This window comes from Plutella xylostella, chromosome 6, assembly GCF_932276165.1.
Source record: "Plutella xylostella chromosome 6, ilPluXylo3.1, whole genome shotgun sequence".
Classification (NCBI taxonomy): Eukaryota; Metazoa; Arthropoda; class Insecta; order Lepidoptera; family Plutellidae; genus Plutella; species Plutella xylostella.
The window spans coordinates 11,916,783-11,937,332 of record NC_063986.1 but is presented as its reverse complement, the minus strand read 5'-3'; the positions used below and the strand labels follow the sequence as shown (position 1 = coordinate 11,937,332).

The following is a 20,550-nucleotide window of genomic DNA, read 5'->3' as shown; positions in this document are numbered from 1 at the left end:
GGTACTGGACATTATATCCTTCCAAACTATACACAAGCCAATAAGATTTGAAATGTAAGACCACAAAAATAATACAATACATTCCTAGAATATTTATTAATAAACGTCATACATTTCCAAATTGAATCAATCACATCGGAGAGCTTTTATCTCCAAAGAACAAGTGCTATTTTGGAGCTTAAACCGCGGAGTAGGGAGGGGGAGGTTATAAATACGTGTTCGGGTTTGTTCGGGTGTTTCCGGAGCGACTCGGGCGCCGCCGCCGCAGTGCGCCGCCCGCCCCAGCGATGCGCGCGCGCCCTGGGCGGATTCCGTTTACCGGTGCGGATAACCTGAAATGTACAGGCATAACAAATTAATTTATCGATTTAATAATCCCAGTTTGAATTGCATATAACGCGTCAGGAATTTAAATAATACTGTACGGTACACTTAAAGTTTTTAGTGAATGAAAGTTTTCAGGAAGTGTGTCGTTAGGTTGTTACTATGTCGTTACAGTTACGGATTCTAAATAGCAAAGTTTAGTGGCGTTAAAAGTGGGAATGTAGGATATGTAAATAGTGAGAGTCGTTTTGTGCTAAAACTGAAAGCTTTGATCTTATTTTGTAAGTGTAGTATCTGCAGTTACGTGTGTGTTTATACAAGGTTTTGTGAAAACCGTAAATGTATTCCGAAATTTAGCCGGAAGTCCATAAAACAGTACAAAATTTGTGTTAACGATACAAACATAATGCATTCCGGAAACATTGAGGAGCTGCGGGCGCGCCGACTGAACACGTGCTTTTATTTTAATTCAAAAATAGTTTGAATACCGGCGGCGCTGCACCATGACGTCACAGAGAGGGCTCGATGACGTCACCGTCTCCACCGCCGCGGAGGAGAAAGGGGACGATATTGAGAATAAAGAGGTAGTGGAGCTTCCTCCGTCCGGCACTTCCCTTCACAAGCGGCGGCGCGGGGAGCCCCCCGCCAGCCTCACCGTGCACCCGCCCGGCGCGTCTGACGCGGAGGGGTCGTCCCCCCGCGCCCCCGCCCCCGCCTGCACCCCCGCCCCCTCCCCCAGCGACCTCTGCTCGGAGCCCGACGGACCAGACCCGGGCGCGCTCTGCGACTCCATGCTGCAGAGGCTCAAAGACAAAAACGACGAGCTCTCGAAGCACGGCCGAGACATCGCGTTCAAGACTAGAGACACCCTCGACGCCATGGACCAGCTGGAGAAGCTGCTGGACCTGCTGGACCAGTTCGTGACGCTGAAGGAGCACAACGCGACCATCCTGCGGCGCCTGCGCGAGGTCGAGCACCTCAAGCGCCTGCACGAGGCCAGGAAGAGGATCTGCATCGAGAACGAGAAACTCAAGACGGAGGAGAAAGAACTGCAGTTGATCAACGAAGCATTAGACGCTGACGTGGACCTCGAGTTCGGGCAGGCGCTGTTCGACAGCATGCTGAGCGGCGGGAAGAACATGAGCATGAAGCGCAGCGGCTCCAAGTGGAAGAGTCACTCGCGGTTTCGCGGGTCCATCCTGCGGAAGCAAAGGTCAAGGTCAGCGGGCGGCGAGGACAGCGACGCGCCCCCCACCACGCCGCTTCGGCGACGGTCGGAAGCTATATCGTCGAAAGAAGTCGACAAATCGAAGGTCTCCAAGTGGACGCGAGTGAAAGCCGCATTTCGGTAAGTTTTTTTTTTTACAATGTTATAATTTTTCCAGTGTACTTATTTATTTTTGATGGGCGACATATACCTAACTATAAAGATACTTAACTAACGTAAAAACTCGGAAAGATTGAGATTGTGAGACTAGTAGTAAGTAATATTTAATCTGACGAGTACAATAACAAGTAGTCGGTAACTAAGTCATCAAATCATGTTCCATCGTAGTAGCTACTTACTTTTAAAATATTTTTCAAAAAGTGGGTAGGTGGATTAAAAAGGTAGTGCCACATTAGTTTCAGATTTACGTAGATTCAGTACAATGGAAGACACCGCAAGTGATACACATAAAAGTGAATACAAATAAGTGTACTGTAACAATAATAAACAACAGTTTTTAAAGTTGCCGGGCTACAGTCAGTTTTAGTCGCAAAGTGAATAAGTGAATAATTGAAAACAACTGCAGATATAATTTATATACATAAGTACCAATAACATTTTTTCCGCAACGAATAAAGACTAACCCCCATAATAACAGCCACCGCATCGATCAGCCGCCTTTCGAGGCAGTTTCAGATATGCGGCGTCCAAGTGCTGGAATGACCTCCCCCCTCCTTTAAAAAGGCTACATGGTAGGTACATAAATACCTTTAAGTGCCAACTTAAAGGTTACCTGCTGGATATGCAAAAATCTTTTTAAAATTTCAGCACTTGAATATGACTTTTATTGTATTTATTGTATTATGTATTATTATACTTGTATTGTATTATGTTATTTGTCTATGTAGGTATGTATAGTATTCGTTGTTTGCTGTTTCTTATTTATTTATTTATTACATGTATTATATATTAGGTTAAAGTCTCGATTGTAGTTTCCGTGAGTCACATATAAGGGTCCCTGCTGAAAATCAGCGCTGCAGGTACATTTTGTACTTGCAGCAATTGCTGAGCTCGGGGCCTTTTTGGCGCTGCGCTGATGCACCATCTACACAGGCTGACCAATATTTGAGTTATTTTTTATTTTTATTTTTTAGGAATTTAGTTTAGTTTTTATTTTTATGTAATTTTTTGTGTTATTAATTTTATATTTAAATTGTATTGTTTTATTGTATTTCGGTGTATTTGTGCAGCACTAAATAAAATCCTTTTCTTTCTTTCTTTCTTCTTTCTTTAACAAAGGATAGTCATGAAAAGACTCGTTATTGGTCGTACATTCCGCTAGTCATCCTTTCATAACATTTCGTCAAGCAGGGGCCTCCTGTAACAAATTATTAGCGGCGATAGCGGCGGCGTGTTGGCAGCTAGCGGAACATGCTACACCTGGAACTGTTCAAATAAAATATGTCTGTCTCGGGCCGAGTCGTGTAGTTGTAGGTCACTGGAGTTTCTATTTCTGTCTAAAACAAGCTTTTTGGAAAGTTTTCCAGTCAATGTTTAAAGTTACTTTTTGACTCACTGTAGGCGGTACTGGGTGCATATTATTTCAGCAGATTTATTTTCTTCCCTTTTAGGTACTTAATTATTATGCTTTAGAAATTGGAGTCAAACTCAGTGTTTATCATAATTATTCAGTGTTTATCATTGTAAACATTAGTTGGATTAGCGTTTGTCCGACACGCCCCCATTAAAAGAGAAAAAGAATAAAACTAACTCTCCAAGACTTTAGAGCTAATGATCCTTCCTGGTCTGCAGATGGGAGAAGGCCCAGTGGTCGCCGGGTGCTCTCGGGGGCGCGGCGGGGGCGGTGGCGGCGGGGGCGCTCGGGGGGGCGCTCGCGCTGGCTGGCTCCGCCCCCGAGTCCCCCGCGCCCACCACGACCCCCGCGACACCCGCACCCCCAACGACCCCCGCGCCCCCCGGGCCCCGTGAGTCCAGCCTCACCCCCGGTAGTGCCATGTCGCTCACACCAAACTCCTCGTGTGAAGAGCTGAGGATGGATCCGGGTAAGTTAACCTTTGCGGACGTCCAGCATGATTGCATGTATTACATGCGGCGCAGGCATCTTGTTATAATACAAAATGTATGTAAGTAATTTTAGGTAGGTAGTTTTATAACTCACGAATTTCAACTCAGTAATCATGCCCACCCTAACCTATGGGTCACAAACTTGGACGCTTACAGTTTTATAACGCAACATACAATAATATATCTCTGTAAATAAATGAGTTGAAATTCGTGGAAGAGTACATTGAGTACAGTAGGTGAGTAGAATAATAAAATCTATAATATTTGCTTTGATCCTCCATCATAAATCATGATATTCACGTTATGTATTATTTTAATATTAATAAAATAACACGCTTAGCCGTTTTATAGAATAAAATAGAAAATGAGCATTGCTATGTTACGTACGGTACAGCTATTAAAATACCACGAAATAACAAAAAACTCATCGAGCAAAGTTGCAGCAATAAATATTGTTGCTCTCCTCACATAAACAGTAATGAGTGGGTACTCACACGCCGATACAAACGACCGGCTATTTCAGAACTATTATTACAGTTTATGAATAACAAACTGAGAACTGAAACTTTCAACTGTAGTGATGTAAGTTGGCGCAGTTTCGAAACATCCTCGTAACACTGTTGCAAGGGATTCCTTCTGAATTACAGGGACTGTAAAGTTTATGATAACGAGGAAGTGTTCTAGCAACACAAATCTTGTTCCAAAAAGAAAACTTTGTATATACCCGCGTTTTTTGCCCAATTTATAGTTAGCGTACCGAACGAGTATCACCAAAGTATCCTCGGGATAAAGTTATCCCACTAAACTATCAATTTGTATTTACTTTCGTATAAAAATACCTAATACAAACGTTCATTTCTTTTTAGGGTACCTACAGAATGTTAATTTCTTAAATAATTTCAGGCAGCTGTCGGAAAAGCGTGATGCGATGTGACGAGAACGAAAGCTCCTATCTTCATGCACCTATACAGGTAACTTTACATTCAGCCAAGTGTAATTACTACAGACAATATCAAGTACACACGGTTCTACCTTTTTTGGCCTAAGATTTATTTGCCTAATCTCATATTGCATAGTAACGTTTGGTCAAGTCTCGTTTCGCCGAAAATCGTATGGCATAAATCTCTTTTAGTAAAAAGTTATTTCACACAATCTTGTTTAGCGTAATAATGGTATGGCCAAATCTTGAATAGCCTAATAATGCTATGGCATAGGTTATACAAAATAATAATATTCTTTTGGCTTTAACTTTGATGGAGCGTGTCCCTACATAGCGCAAACTGGTGCCTTGTATTGTGGCCGCTATGTGGGAAACGCTCCGCTCCGCTTCGCTGCGCTCCGCTTTGCTTTTGACGATAATGTGCACCTAACACGCTCCTCCTCGCTTTGCTCGTCGTCGCACCTATCTTTAGGTTTCGATCCCATGGGGTTTATTGGCGTTTGTAATCATTATAATGGTCATTCACTTTCGATATTTTGATCATTCAATATCGTGATTTTCGGGATGTAGGAGAAAAATACTACAATTTGTACATTTACAACATACTTAATAAAGTATTTATTAAGATAATATTAGGATAAATAAGATTAATAATACGAACAATTTGAGCAAATGAGACTTAGGTGTTTCAAGTTTGTGTCAAAAGAGTTTTAGACGAAACGAGTCTTATACCACATAAGTCTTGGCGAAGTGATGATTCTACCAAAAAAGTTTAGACCTTACGAGTTATGCGAAACGAGTTTTGGGCAATAAAGATTATAGGCGAGATGAGGGGAACCCAGTACACACAACTTGTACTGGGTGTAATTTAATCTTAGATGGAAATATTTTTGGCTTTAGTGTCCTGTCACACGGTCGACTTGATAGGCCAGACAATCAGAGTCGTGAGCACAAGTTTCGATCCTCCGTTAACGTTGCGTATCGTCAACTGTCACAAAGTTAAGTTAGTTCCAAAAGTGACATTTGTTTTTTCCATAATGTTAGGTGGAATTTCACCAAACGCTAAGGGCGGATTCGACCAACGTCGAGTAACTTTTTACTCGAGAGTAAACTACCAGTTACTCGCGAGTAAGCAGATTTTGCATTCTACCAAACCTGAAACCAAGATAACTAGCTTATCCCAAGAATAAAATGTTATACCGCTAAAATTGACCGTGTAACGAGCTTATCCGAGAGTAATTTTGTAATGGCGGCAGCACATCAGCTGATTAGAAAACCGTCATAATGACATATAAACACATCTGTCAAAACATAAACAAAAGTACGTTAAAAGGCAAAGTCTCAGAATAACAACAGCGAATAAAATATTAAAACATAAACAATTTCATACTTTTATAATCCATTCAAACTAAGTTGGCATGTCATTTCTATTGCATGCTTTGAAACGCAGCTATTTTTATTTTAGTTGCATTACAGTTTCGTTCCTCGTTCATTCAATATAATCATGGTATAACTTGGTAGAATGCAAATGTACTTGTCCTAGATATTTACTCGCGTATAATTTTAATTCCGGTATAGTTATTCTCGTGTAACGTGATGTTTGGACGAATTCACCCTAAGCCCCTGTTCCACAATGTCTGGTTAGTCGCTACCTGTCGGATAAAATACATGCTGTCACTGTCAAAAAAATAATAACAGAAAGTGACAGCATGTATTTTATCCGTCAGGTAGCCACTAACCAGACATTGTGGAACAGACCCTAAACGTATTTAGTAGCCTGTCATACGTCTGTCAGATAGTACAAAATGTATTTATAATTTGATTTAAATACGTTTAGCGTTTGTTAAAAGTGACCCTTCGTGTAGATTCGAAAATAGTATCGAATCCTATGCTCGCGCCTCTGAACGATTTTTCTTTCTTCTGCTAAGAGTACGTTTACTATTTTTCTCCTTTAAAAATTCTGACACCGATTGTCGGTCGTGTGGAAGCACCCTTAGGTACACTCAACACTATAGCTCACCACGTAGTATAACATCATTAGTCACTAGGCAACATTATTTCAACTTCCATCCTCCACACACGGCTCAAATTGCGACTAACCACACCCCTCGTTTAGGACGACACCTCAACCTCCCCGTCGCCCAACAAGCTGCACCGCTCGCCGTGGGGCAAGATGAGGGACATCATACAGACCAAGCGGGACTCCGTAAGGAAGAAGACCAGGTACGTGAAAAAATATTAGTAACCGAAACTTAGCACCCTGGATGGAACGACCAAGCAAAAGTGGTATAAGTAGTAAGCAAAAAGGGGTGGTTCAGAGGTCATTCTTTTTTTTTATCCTACGTGACCAAGAAAGTTTGTATGGAGAAATTTTCAAAACTCGTAGCACAAAAGTTTTAAGGATGATCCCCTGATTCACTCCCTTTCAGGCTTACTATACCCTTTAAGTATACTTACCGCAATTTGGAATGCTGCCATCATTATGGCCATCCTTATAAAACTTTGCCTGTCCAACACAGGCTACCACCTATAACCATCATTAAACTATACTTGTACTTGTCCAGGGCGACCAAGAGTTCCCCGGACGTGGTCCCTCTGCGCCGGCGCTCGTTCTCCGACGGGGGGGACAGCGACGCGCCGCCCGCGCTCACGCTCACCATCCCTTCTTCTGAGGAGCTCGGTGAGTGTACCAGCTAAATCCTAATGTTTACAATTTCCTTCTTAAGCTTGGAACATTTCCCACCACGCTGGTCCACTGCAGGTTGGTGCTGGGTTCACACATGTGCAAGTTTCCTTAATTTGTTAATTCCAAAAAAACATTGGTAAGGTAACACGTCGGAGTCGGGATTTGAACTCGTATCTCTGGCGTGAGAAGCGGGCGCTTGCTCAACTTAGCTCTACCACCCACTCTTGACAACTGACAGACTCAAACTATCGAGCTATCGTACTTTCTATGTACTGTGTAGTAGGTCTAGATAGCTGGAAACGACTTCACTGAACGGGGAGCGAGCGACTTGTGAGTTCACATAGTAACCAACCATAACATCCCCAGAATCGGAGCCATCCCACCCGGTGCTCCGCAAACAGCGCTCGCTGGAGCTGTGCGCGCGCCCGCCCCCGCGCCCCCCGCGCGCCTCCAAGTGGAGCAAGGTGAAGCGGGCCTTCCTCACCGGCGCCGTGTCCGTGCCGTCCAGCCCCTCGAGACATTCTGCGTTCTTTACTGATGCAGGTCAGTCAAATTATCAGTACTACCTAGGGAAAGTCCCAATTGGGGCGTGGCGTACTTTTCCTTATGTTTTATGATCATTCATACCATCATGAAGCGCAGGCGACATTGAAAACAGTTACATGAGAGAGGGAGGGAGACGTTTTTGCGATGTGATGCTTTGTGTTCAAGAGTTTACTACACCATCAGAAGGTATCTAGGTGGTATCTAGCAACTACCTCTTTCTCACAGAATGTTATTGATACTATTTTGCGTCTTTACGTAAGTATACCTATAACTTCTCGGTACTCAATGCGTGATTTCACCTTATTTTCTTGGAACAACGGCGGATTCAGTTTCAAATAAATCGTGTTGTGGAAGTGTGTTTGTGATCGTTTCAGCGGTTGCAATGATTGATGCCGGCATCAGGCGGCGGCGGCGGCGGCGGCGGAAATATCGCGGCGGCGAGACTGCTGGCTTGTATTATTCTTATTACTAGCTGGGGCTAGAGACGGTATTCTATACTACACCCCGAGTAACTTACTGAATAGCAAGACTACTAATTAATTTATCATTATGTAGAAAAAATGCTTAGCTGTAACTAAAGTATTAATACGAATTACCTCCCTACCGAAGTGTTTGATGGGATCTAAAGTGTTTGAAATATACTGAATGTTTCCATGAGAACTCCAACTCCCTGCAGACACAAACCTTCAACGTGTGTGGTCCACAAAATAAACACCAGATACCACTTTTTATGATCAATGATATTATACACCTACGTAATCGTATCTACGTGTGGATGAGGGGGGTCACTCTATATGACGAAAAACGATAAGTTACGGAGCACCGCTGCGCGAGCCACGACTCTATCTCGTTGTTTTAATAGCTCTCCTTCCTTAGTTTTTCTTTATTATAGAGTGACCCTCCAGTAACTCTGCAGTGCCCGCGTCACTGCCGCCCTTGGCACAGTCCCGGGGACTCGTGGTACCATGTGCTGGTGGGCTGGAATATTACTTTGTAGACTTTCAGTGGTCGTTATTGGAAATATGAATTATTGCCCCATTTGATTGAGATTGCGTGCTGAAATTACATAGAGCTTCTAAATTATTGTAGTGTTTTTTTTTGTTGTTGTTCAGTTTTAGTATAGGATAGCTATTTTACTTTTAAATAATTGAAACCCTTTTATTGGAAAAAAGTTACGTAAACGGTTTCCAAAATGAGATTTTGCAGTTCGCAGGATATTTATATTTCTGTACACAGGCACGTGAGGTGCCGCGGATCCGCCGGCGAATGTTTACTAATACCCATAATAGCGAGAACATTATTTTGATCGGAAATGTTCCATTACAGGCCGGTATTATTATTACTTTGAATCAAATTTTACCGTTATAATAATATGCAGGCTTTACCGATGATAGGTTTTCAGCAAAGTTGAGAAACCCTTACATCCTTGCTTGAGTAGCCTACCTTGCCTAGCCACACAATAGTTATAGGTGAAATAAAAGCTCTTATAGAGCATTTAGAAGAAGATTCTTCATCGTACACAATACGATATACCAATAGTATCTTATTGTTACCTTAAACTGGAAAGAAAGATATTGCTAGCAAGGATTGAATGCAAGGGATCTTAAACATCCGATGGCATCCAGTGTCGTACGTTGAGGCGTAAATCTTTCTACGTTTGGAAAGGAAAATCCCCAATGGGAAGCAGAGGATTACTGTGACTCACATCAAACGCTATTACTTTTACTCATAACATCACTACTCATTGATAAAATTCCACCACTTGAAAGTGTATAAAATTACTCAAAAGAAAATCCGTTTCTCCAATCTCTTAAGTACCTAGTTTCACGATTATAGAAAAAAGGTCTGCTCAGAAATAGTGTAAACATGTATAATCAGCACAGTTCGTTGACTTGCCTACATTTGTATGTAATTATTTGGGACGATCTCTCCGTACGTTGGCGCGTTGCCAACGTTTAATGGACAGACGGACAAGCCGACTGACAGTGCCGAAGTGTTATTTATTAATATACGGGTTGCCATGTTGCTTCTCGTACGCGTATGGTGATAATGTAGCAAATATGAATGTCCGTTCGCCTATTTGAAATGTATCAAAATATTGTAAAATTACTGCTGCGGTTGAAAGTACGTTAAATCTAATCACTTTAAATTACCTACAAGTGTAATGACTTGAGCTGACTTTAACGAAACGATAATACTATTCGAAGAAAATGTGTTACAGACACTTACTTTTAACGCAAACTTTGTACGGTGTAATAAATATTTAACGCCATAATATTTACCCGCTAATTTATGTTTTATCTCTCAACACTTGTCTGCAATATTAAAGTCTGCACGAATAAATCAGCAAGTATACAGATACCTACACAGTACACAAGTATAGGAAAACATACGAGCATATATATAAAAAACAATAACTTTTTACATTATTTTATTACTATAATAAGAAATTAAAACCAGTTCGTGAAAACTATTTGTGCGTTCAAAAAGTTATAGATTATCCTGCATCTTTTACTTTCATCTTTCACCTCATTTTCTTTACATCAAAATTAATTGTGGATAACAGTACCATTGTTTAAACTATTCCACGCGTTAGGTACATTCGTTACCGCGACATTGTTTTCATTCGCTGCTACCACATTATTTTTACCATGATCCAAAACTGTAGCATTATTCGGCTCTATATCCCTCGCTACTTCCTCACTAACGTCAGCTCGATGTTTGTCGGTGACGGCTGCTCGCGCGCAGGTGCTGACGTCACTGATGATGAGGGCGGCTCCATCCTGCACGGTGCCGACTGCCTCGAGCAGGCACGCCTGGCGCGCGGCACTGCGGGCCACCAGCCGTTTCAGCTCTGTCACTCCAGAGGAGATCTTGGATGACACATCCGTCATGGCTGCTTTGATGACTGGAGACTGTAATGAAATGGGGTGTGGTTTATGAGTCTCGTTGAACAGTTGGCGGGTTTCATAATTTGTATCTGTTTAGAATGTACCTACCTAAAAATTATGCCAAATGGTTTGTTTAGGAAGTCTTTGAAGGAGCCTTTATATTTGTTAAATCCAATGCATGAACACATTACGGTACTATACCTAAATTTAGAAATCAAATGTATGTGAAGATTTTGATACGAAATTTTAAATGAAGACACTTTCAGACACATTTGCTTTCATATTATTAAGCCGTATTTAATAATATTTTCGTCGTAATGAACAACGGACACTCTTGAAATAACCCTTCAGCTGCACTCATCATAAAGTGCGGTTATGAAACGTTTCCGAGAAACACTTGAGGATATTTTAACTTTTTATCGAGTGTCTGTAAGTACAGTCAGCCTCACCTTAGCAATAACGCATTTTATAACGTTCTGCCGAGAGTCGTGGCCGTGTGCACACAGTTTCAGGATATTCAGGACATCTTCAGTCTTTTCATGAATCTGGAGCAACGTTTTATATGAGTATTTAATTTTTCTTAGTTTTAATAAATAAGAATTACAGTAAATATACCTATTACTATTAAATGCACTGCATCGTGGAAACACATGCCGTTTTGATTTTAAAAATCATATCCCATACGGAACTCATAGCGCGAGCGTATGTGTTTCTTGTGCAAAAGCGCGCAGTCTTTAACTTAGGTCACCCTAAGCTGAAGACCACTAATACAAAGCCACCAACCAAAAAAATACAAATTAACAACAGTCACATACGGGCCGCATCCCCTCCCTGATTTGGTCCTTCACTCGCGCGACGCTGGCCCGCGCGCGCACCGGGTCAGGCCCGGTCAGCACGCGGCCACACCGCGCCATCTGACGCAGGACGCCTTCAGCGAGGGAGGCTGTCGCGTCCTGACGCTGCTGCAGGCACCGGTTTACCACCTGCTGCCAGTGGGAACGGGAGGGAGAGGTTATAATCTTGTGGGCTGAGACGCCAGCGCGTGCCTATCGTTTTTAATTTGTAATCACGCAATTGGTAGATCGTAACGTTAGGTAGATCGTATCTGGACCAGTCTGCAGTGGCCAAGGGGTGATAAATATTCCAACAAGCTTAGGGGGCTGTTAAGACCTTATCATGTATGTCATATTATATGGGCCAGGACCCAGGTATTACTCCCACACAGAATAAAATAGTGTATCATTGCCTGTTTGTCCTGAAGAGTGTGGCGCAGGTCGGCGAGCCCCTCCTCCAGGGTCTGTAGCTTGTGCTGGACCACGCTGGAGCCGTTATTCAGGAACACTTTTATCTTCAACAACACCTGGAGAGTAAATACTGATGATTAGTATTCGTATAGTGCCACGGTTACCCTAAGAATGTCAACGTATTTAATACATTTACATATTTCATAGACGATTTTTTATATCCAGATAGAGGCGCTAGCATACCAGTGGTGCTTTTTGAGTGAAATAGCTGACAATGAAGAAAACCTTTGGTATGATTGATATCTCAATTTGTCCTTTATCAAACACTGCTCTATAGGTTTCTAAATAGACTGAAAAAATCTTATCATGGCTGAATTTCTTGCTCGCTCACATCGCAATTCATAGATATCACTCTCTTGGATCGCGCTTTACGCCATAAACTTCAGCATAACGTGAGCAAGCGAGACAGGTAGCCGTCTGTCTGTTCCCACCTGGTCGACGGAGCGCTGCAGGTCCACCTGGAACTTCTTCTCGATGCCCTGCATCAGCTCTTCCGCCATCTTCATCTCCTTTGCCTTCTGCTCCAGAGCTGAGGACTGCTGAACGATTTTCAATTATATTTTTAATTTCAAGGCTTCAAATAATATCATCTATATGAAACCTAGGAAATGAAAATATGCTTACTTATGCTTTATGACTCCAATCCACTGTTATTTGATTGAACTGTATTACTGGTGAGAGTATGTTGCACACAGTATAAAATACAAAGTTAGCTGATTTTGTAAAGTGAATAAATAGTAAAAATCGAAGCAGTTACATAATATAAATGGATAGACACTTGTAAATTATCTTACCGATATCGTTAAAAACAAACATAATACCAAACGGTTTACTAAAAATATTTGGGAGCGTTGCATATTTTTAGAATCTATAAAAATATATCGAGTCCTAAATATACGCTCGTTCATTCTAAAAGCCATGTGACTGCGTCGTTATTTTCTTTTCTAAGTCGCAAACCATAACTCAATAGTTTTATTGTTATATTTAAGTAGTATTTTATGAGATTGAATAAAGTTTTCATTTCATGAATTCTAGTGACAGGATCCTGTAATGGATTATATGAGCCAGCCTAATACCGGTCGGTAAATATTAATAAGAGTAGGTGTACTTTATATTTATTTACCTGGCACATTTTTATTTCATATTTATTTACAAAACATTTTACTGTGTTTAATTAATTGTATATTCATATTAAAATAGTTATTGGATACTGTTCATGGATCAAATTCGGAAAAACGGACTCCACAGATAACAAAACAGTTTTGGTTTGTTGGCAGCGCTCATTGCTCCAATGGTCTTTTATCATCGAAACATCCAGTTTTGGTGCAATCATCTTTTATGAAAACCGACTTAATTTCTTCAAATTTTATGCATATTTTTGATAGCATGCCCGGCTGCAAAACAAAAACAGACGTCAGAAATATTTGAAAAATGAGCGCAAAACTATAAAAAGAATTATTTTTTATGGACAGTAGCAGGACAGACTGTTTTTAGAGTTCTGCAATAATTTGATCTCTCGCATAGGATGTATTACACATAAACATTGAGTTGGCAAAAACTAAATACAATAGGTACCTTCCGTGTAGAATACATGAATTATGTTTAGAACATAATAATATAAATTGTTCACCAACCTGTTTCTTCCGTTTGCACATCACCAGCTTAGGATTTTTGATGCCGTGTCTTGCCAGTATGTCCACTACACTCTCACAAACACAGTCTGGCTTATCGACGGCGGTTGGTTGGCCAGCCTTCTGTGCTAGTCTCTGTAAATTCGAAATTTGAATTAGTTATGTTAGAAAGTTATCTTTCAATTATTACGAAACATGGCTTTAAACTTTTTGATTGATTGGGATACTTTACTAATGACAATAATAGCTACTTACTATTAATCTTGGATCGCAAGTGCCCATTTCATCGTCACATTCTATTGGCTCTGTTTGTTCCGTATCGGGTCTCTCCTCATTCACCTGGTCAGTGTCTGGCGTTTCTGCCTGGTCAGTGTCTGGTGTTTCTGCCTGTTCAGTGTCTGGTGTTTCTGCCTGTTCAGTGTCTGGCGTTTCTGCCTGTTCAGTGTCTGGCGTTTCTGCCTGGTCAGTGTCTGGCGTTTCTGCCTGGTCAGTGTCTAGTGTTTCTGTCTGGTCAGTGTCTGGCGTTTCTGTCTGGTCAGTGTCTGGCGTTTCTGTCTGGTCTGTATTTGGATCCACTAAGCCAGATTTCCGTAGATCATACTCTTGCAAGAGTTTCTCCATCTGCTTGCAGGCGCATGGATTCTTGACTTGTTTCGGAGCGAGCTCTCGGAGTGTCTCCATCTTTCTTTGATATTCTTCTGCCTGGGCTTCTCTTCTGGCTTTGAATTCTTCGTTGTGCTTTTTCTACAAGATTAAATCATAATTTGGCTTTTATTTCCATTATCAGGTTTATCAATACGAAAGTAAATTAAAATTGTTACACTTACAGCCTTGGCGGTCAACGATGAGGTTGATGAACAAATTATGTCTTTCAGATCCCTTAAACTTAATCCGTCACCCTGTAGATAAATTATTATTATATATTTTTTTGGTGTATATGTTATTATACTTAGGTAATATCGGCAAGTTAGAGTCCAAATTAGAATGAGATGGCAAGTATGTAGGTATTATGACTAATGTTTACCGTTTTAAATGTTATTTTATGAACTTACTTCCTTGGGCGCCTTGTCTCCTCTTATATTCGCAGCTTTGTTTCTGATCCTCTTTTTCGTGTCTTTAGCTCGTTTTTTTACTTTTGCCTTCGCTTTCTTTGAAGCTTTTTTAAATGATTTCTTTGCCTTTTTAGACGTTTCTTTAAATTTTTTCCTCATTTTTTTCTTCGCAACAGCGGATTCTCTTTTGTAGACTTTTCCCATCTTTTCTCTCATTATGTCTGTTTGTGCATTTCTTTGCTAAAAATTATGTCATGAAAACACGTATTTAGGTAGATACTTGATATTGTAAAACTAAATGTGAAATATGATTTAACAGCAGCGCGCGCGGGCCGTACTCCGCCGGCAGAAGCAATCATATACTTTATGCCGCACAAACAACGGAATTTCATACTTCGAAATTCAGTACTTTCGATTTCACGTACAGTCAGCTGCATAAGTAGCTATACACTTTTGTACCTTGTCAATCTGTAACCGCCTATCCATCCATTGAAATATTTACGGTTCGTCAGTTTGACAAGGTACAAAAGTGTATAACGTAACGACTTATGCAGCTGACCGTACATCGGAAAGATAAACATTATAAATCACAAACAGCGGAATTTCGTACTTCGATATTCAGTATCCTGACTGCCAGGGCTATATAATTAGAACTTGTAAAAAATCGTTTAATTAAAGCTACATAATTATTTTAAAATAACTTCAAAGTTAAATTCATATAAAATATTAGGTATAAAGATAAAATGATAATTTTGTTCCGAATTTATTAAATAAATACACTTCAAAGTTAAAAAATATCTCTCTGGATCTACGAGTAAGCTACTTGAAAATTAACTTACTCGTCTCCATTTCTGGAAGTCTTTGTTAGTTTTGAAAAATTGCTCCTGAAATATAATTAAAATAATGACAAGCATTATTATATTATAACCATTTCAGTATAATAATATACAAAATAATACCCTCTCGTCAGTAACTAACCTTGAATTTATCACATTTTGTTGGTTCTTTTTTTACCTCCTCCTCAGGCTCAGGCTCATCATCGACACAATCACACACTTTCAGGCAATAGTCATCCTGCAATTTATTTGAAACTATTACAAAGCTACATAATAATAATGTAGATATGAAGTAAACATGTAACTTCAACTTCTTACGTTCATCTTAAATTGTATGAGTCCATCCGGGCTGGATACGACGCGACGTCGCTTGCAAAAACACGGAGTAAAATCCTAAAATAATTAATTCAACATTATTGAAGTATTGTCCGTTACAATTTATCTATGTGAGTAACGTGTAGTTAGAATATGGTGATAAAGTCGACGGTTGGTCAACTTCATCTCCCAAGTATTGACAACTACTACTTTTGCAAGCTACTAGTATTTAGATACTTTATATGATAACAAAATCAGTTTGAGTTTTTTTTAAAGATAATAATGAAAGGTACTTTATCCGCGTCGATTGCCCGATGTTCTGTGTGAGGCTCCTCGGCCGCGTCCGGCGCGGTGCTGGCTGATCTCTTGGCCAACAACTCCTCCTTCCTCAGTTCCTTATTCTCTTGTTCTTTCTCTTGGAATATCTGTCAATTTAAAATGCATAAATTTATTTTGCAACTAAGGTTACTTATATTTTTTCTGATTCATTACGATTCTTTAATATTTTAAGTAGCAAATATTTAGGGTGATAAATTTAATACATAGAAAGTGAGACCTCCCTGAAAATGTATTAAACATTATTACTGATACTCACTAGAGCCGAGAATAAACATCTGAGTGTGTCGAACAAGTCGGCGAAGGTGCCGCCGGCGCACGGCGTGTCCAGCGGAGCCCCGGCGGAGCCCTCGGGCGCGTCCTGGAAACAAGGACTCTCTACAATGGATTCCCCTTAGCATGAATTTTAATCGTGAACGTGACGTGAAATTACTCGATGAATTTTTTAGGCAAATTTTAGTTCTGCTACCGACCGCGAGGGGCGCTGTTCATATTTTCATACAAAATTACTCGATGAACTCTACTTCACGTTCACGATGAAAATTCATGCTAACGGGTCAGATATCTTAGGAAACTCATCAAAAAAGTATAGGCACTTTGACTATGTTTTGGTATGTGTCAGATATAATTATGATCCTGAAGTTGAAACTTACGTATTTAATTGATCATTAACCATCAATATTTTGATATTACTTACAAGTTCAGCTGCAAACTTGCCCACTTTGTGTCCCATACATGTGTCAGGACAGTCTTTGCACTTCGTCCTTATATTATTTTCATCACCATTCTGAAACATAATAATATTTTTATGATACAATAACTAACTACATTCTGTGTAAAAAGTATCGGGAAAAGATCAATAAAACTTCTTTGTTATTTTAAATTAAATCTTAAGTCTTAATTTATATTATCACCTTCAAACTTCAAAGTATTACTATGCTCCTTCAGAAACGATTTTTAAACCTTTTCTGTTACATTTAAAGAAAAAATACTTTCGTATATTAAATGACTGATGTGTGATTATAGGTATGACTTACAAACTTTGAATACAGCGTTCCTAATTTGTACCCCATGCATTCCTTCGAGCATAAGTCTGAATCATCAATTGTGACCGTTTTCCGCTTCGGATTACGGTTCTTTTTAAACATATTAGGGTCGGGTTCAGGGTACGGGTTTTCCTGTGAGAAAAAAAAACTAAAGTGGTAGGTACTTAAAGTATAATGTTCTCTGGCGAAAAGTGGGTGCAGCAATGCACCTCTGCCTACCCCGCAAGGGAGTACATTAGTACAAGGCGTGAGTGTGTGTGTGTGTTTTAAACTGTTGTGATGATGTCACCGAAAATTAAAATTAAATTTATTAATGGTATTCATGAAGAAGACGACCGAATGGCGTAGTGGTTAGTGACCCTGACTACTGAGCCGATGGTCCCGGGTTCGATTCCCGGATGGGGCAGATATTTGTTTAAACACAGATATTTGTTCTCGGGTCTTGGATGTGCCCGTAAAATGGCAATAGGCCCGCCCCCTATTACATTGGGACTAACATAACACTCTGGCGAAAAGTGGGTGCAGCAATGCACCTCTGCCTACCCCGTAAGGGAGTACATTAGTACAAGGCGTGAGTGCGTGTTTTTTTTTTTTTTTTTTTTTCATGAAGAACAACCTATACACATAAATTAATTTAACTCACATCTCCCGCGGATTCTAATGGTGGTATTTCAGATGGTGTATCTCGCACTTTACCCTTTACTAGGTCTTCTGATTCTCTTGACTTGACCTATTAAAATTTAAAAAAAAACACTTATAACTTATCTATTATTTCAGTTCATGCATTTTACCTGTAAGTATATTCAATGATTTTAGAGAAGGTATGTATATAAGTATTTACGGTCATATTCGAGGTAATCTGTGGGACCTTCGCCGCCACCTCGGTCATACTCTCAACTGCAGCCATTTTAATTCAAGTATCTAAAAATATTTTTTCTCTTTCTCTTGCATCTCTTTGAGTAGTCTCTCTCTCTCCGCCTCCATCTCTTTCTCTTTCTGTTGGTCCTTCTTTTCTGCTTTCTGTAGAGATGCCACAGAAACTTCCGGTTTGGTTTTCGGGTTTTTAGGCTCAAGTTCTAGGAATTCCTGAAACCATTATCGTTTTACAACAAACAAACAACATACAGCGAAACTGTTTTGCTGCTTTTTAATTAATAAAAACATTCTAACCGAAAGACGTTCGTTAAAAGTTTTCTTCTTAGGCTCAATTATTTCATGGACTTCATAGGATACTCCACCATCGCAGTCACAGGCTTTCACACAAAAGTCTTCCTGAAAAAATGCAGTATAAACAAATAGTTCAACCCGTTACAACATTTTTAGCATACCGCTTTGAAGGAGTGTTTAAATCAAATGGGGTTCACTCTCTCTCAATGAGTACAACCGACTAGAAACCAGATACAAAGCTGTGGAGCAGCGGGCTAGGTAGCTTGGCATACTAAATACTTCATAGAGCCGTTCTTGCTAATCCTCTTCCTGGAAGCTAGATTTGTTGTGTACAAACTGAACCAAATGGTCACCACCTGTGCACCGAATTCGATACTATTTTCTAATCTATACGAAGGGTCACTTTTACCAAACGCTAAACGTATTAAAAAAAAAATTTAAATACATTTTGTACTAACTGACAGACGTATGACAGGCTACTAAATACGTTTAGCGTTTGGTGGAATTCCACCTAACATATGGAAAAAACAAATGTCACTTTTGGAACCAACTTTGCCCAACTTTGCCTTACATTTTGATAGTGACAGATTAGGTACGATACGCAACGTAAACGGAGGTTACGAATCTGGTGCTCGCTGCACCGTCTACGACACTCACATCGAAGCTGATGTCCAGGAACCCATCTCTGGAGGAGGCGACGCGGCGCCGGCCGCAGTGACAGGGCTCCCGGGGCGCGGGGGACTCTTGAGATTGCTCCTCCTATACAATATAAACTTTATCGGTCAGTCACGTGACCTTGTCTTACTATGGGTGGATTCGTCCAAACATCACGTTACACGAGAATAACTATACCGGAATTAAAATTATACGCGAGTAAATATCTAGGATAAGTACATTTGCATTCTACCAAGTTATATAGTGCCACAATCTTATCTGTTCCGGTGGCGACGTCGCTGTCATGGAATCCAGTGATGCCATCGATTAAATTTTGCCTATTTCTGGTTTAAACGACAATGCATTTCTGCTATTACCTATTGTTATAATTTTAAACCAGAAATAGGCAAAATTTAATACATTCATAAGTATAGATAAATCAAAATATAGGGTCGATAGTAAATGAAAGTGGATATAATATATCAAACGACATTTGTTGTATGGAAAATTTGTCCACGGCGAACAGAAATAAAATTAGTTCTGATTATGTTCTGCTTCTGATATAGGAGATTAAATCTAGATTACAATGGTATAGGTAATATATGTGGGTCGTGAGAATAACGAGATAGATAGACTTAAAAAAACTATTAATTAAGTATTATTTTTGAACACTTTATTTTACATTTTCTAAAGTAACAAGAAACAAAAGCATACAATTAAAAGAAATTCAGACAGTGTGCAAAGGCTAATTCATCATCATCATCTCGACCCATCACGTCCCCACTGCTGGGGCACGGGTCTTTTCCTTCCAAAGGCTAATTGCTAAAAAGCAATTTCTTTCAGCCAACTCTTGATAAGTTGGGAAAACAATGACATATCATAAATCATCATTATTTCGTCTAAAATCGCTGCAGGTGCGCGAAATTCTTCTTGGTATGTAAATTGCCTAAAATTTAAAGTATCATGTCACGTCCTCACACCTGTAACCAAAGAAAAATAAAGATTATATACTTTTCATCACGAGTACCACGACCCATCCCGTCCCCATTGCTGGGGCACGGGCCTCTCGGGAAAATATTTCATAAAATTACATGGAGTATATATGGGTAAAATTATTCGTCATATTTGGCAACACTAACCTGTAGCCGCTGCAACTCGTTCTTCCAATTTTTCAAACAGAATTAAAGGCGCCTGAATACGTTATTCTTCCTGCATAAAAGCCAATATATATAGTATTACTTTTCTTGCATCACATTACAGCGCTTTTGGCAGTATTTCACCCAGAAAATCACAAAACAAATTAAATAACGTAGCGTCAGCTTCTTCGCAGAAATTGACAACTCAAATAACGCACAGAGTATGAAATGACGTTTGACAATGACGTCTCGTTGTTGCACATTTTGACCACCGGAACAGATAAGATTGTGGCACTATACCATGATTAAATTGAATGAACGAGGAACGAAACTGTAATGCAACTAAAATAAAAATAGCGGCGTTTCAAAGCATGCAATAGAAATGACATGCCAA

General features: G+C 40.0%; 3 protein-coding genes across 4 annotated transcripts in view; 1 reads left to right on the top strand and 2 right to left on the bottom strand.

Annotated features, from left to right (window-relative positions):
* Positions 1-98: 98 nt before the first annotated feature.
* The window catches only part of LOC105381054, a 79,791-nt gene continuing 59,339 nt past the window's right edge, over positions 99-20,550 (top strand). The window contains exons 1-6 of one of the 2 annotated variants that reach the window (XM_048621775.1): positions 99-1,672; positions 3,344-3,594; positions 4,520-4,587; positions 6,673-6,779; positions 7,121-7,236; positions 7,609-7,785. In XM_048621775.1, coding sequence (XP_048477732.1) covers positions 828-1,672; positions 3,344-3,594; positions 4,520-4,587; positions 6,673-6,779; positions 7,121-7,236; positions 7,609-7,785 — 1,564 coding nt within the window. In that variant the 5' untranslated portion in view covers positions 99-827. The remainder of the gene's footprint in view (positions 1,673-3,343; positions 3,595-4,519; positions 4,588-6,672; positions 6,780-7,120; positions 7,237-7,608; positions 7,786-20,550) is intronic. The other variant, XM_048621774.1, reaches the window with a different exon arrangement.
* On the bottom strand, positions 11,698-12,984 carry LOC125488651. The gene is made up of 2 exons (XM_048621782.1): positions 12,415-12,984; positions 11,698-12,039 (listed from the first exon to the last, which is right to left on the bottom strand). Exons 1-2 carry the CDS (start codon positions 12,487-12,489, stop codon positions 11,863-11,865), a joined length of 252 nt encoding a protein of 83 aa, XP_048477739.1. The 5' UTR covers positions 12,490-12,984; the 3' UTR covers positions 11,698-11,862.
* Positions 13,083-18,253, bottom strand: LOC105393560 (neurofilament heavy polypeptide). The gene is made up of 14 exons (XM_038119871.2): positions 18,041-18,253; positions 17,843-17,929; positions 17,191-17,331; positions 16,851-16,940; positions 16,413-16,514; positions 16,111-16,242; positions 15,821-15,895; positions 15,645-15,740; positions 15,506-15,550; positions 14,667-14,906; positions 14,442-14,513; positions 13,870-14,358; positions 13,618-13,749; positions 13,083-13,377 (listed from the first exon to the last, which is right to left on the bottom strand). Exons 1-14 carry the CDS (start codon positions 18,104-18,106, stop codon positions 13,264-13,266), a joined length of 1,881 nt encoding a protein of 626 aa, XP_037975799.2. The 5' UTR covers positions 18,107-18,253; the 3' UTR covers positions 13,083-13,263.

What these genes read in the sequence shown, in the direction of transcription:
- LOC125488651 (XM_048621782.1), bottom strand. Translation starts at nt 12,489, where the DNA reads ATGAAGATGGCGGAAGAGCTGATGCAGGGCATCGAGAAGAAGTTCCAG. An exon ending in TGCAGCGCTCCGTCGACCAG is followed by an intron (nt 12,040 to 12,414) that starts GTGGGAACAGAC and finishes TTTACTCTCCAG; the next exon opens with GTGTTGTTGAAGATAAAAGT.
- LOC105393560 (XM_038119871.2), bottom strand. Translation starts at nt 18,106, where the DNA reads ATGGCTGCAGTTGAGAGTATGACCGAGGTGGCGGCGAAGGTCCCACAG. An exon ending in GGGCAATCGACGCGGATAAA is followed by an intron (nt 15,896 to 16,110) that starts GTACCTTTCATT and finishes TAATTATTTTAG; the next exon opens with GATTTTACTCCGTGTTTTTG. An exon ending in CATCGTTGACCGCCAAGGCT is followed by an intron (nt 14,359 to 14,441) that starts GTAAGTGTAACA and finishes TTAATCTTGTAG; the next exon opens with AAAAAGCACAACGAAGAATT.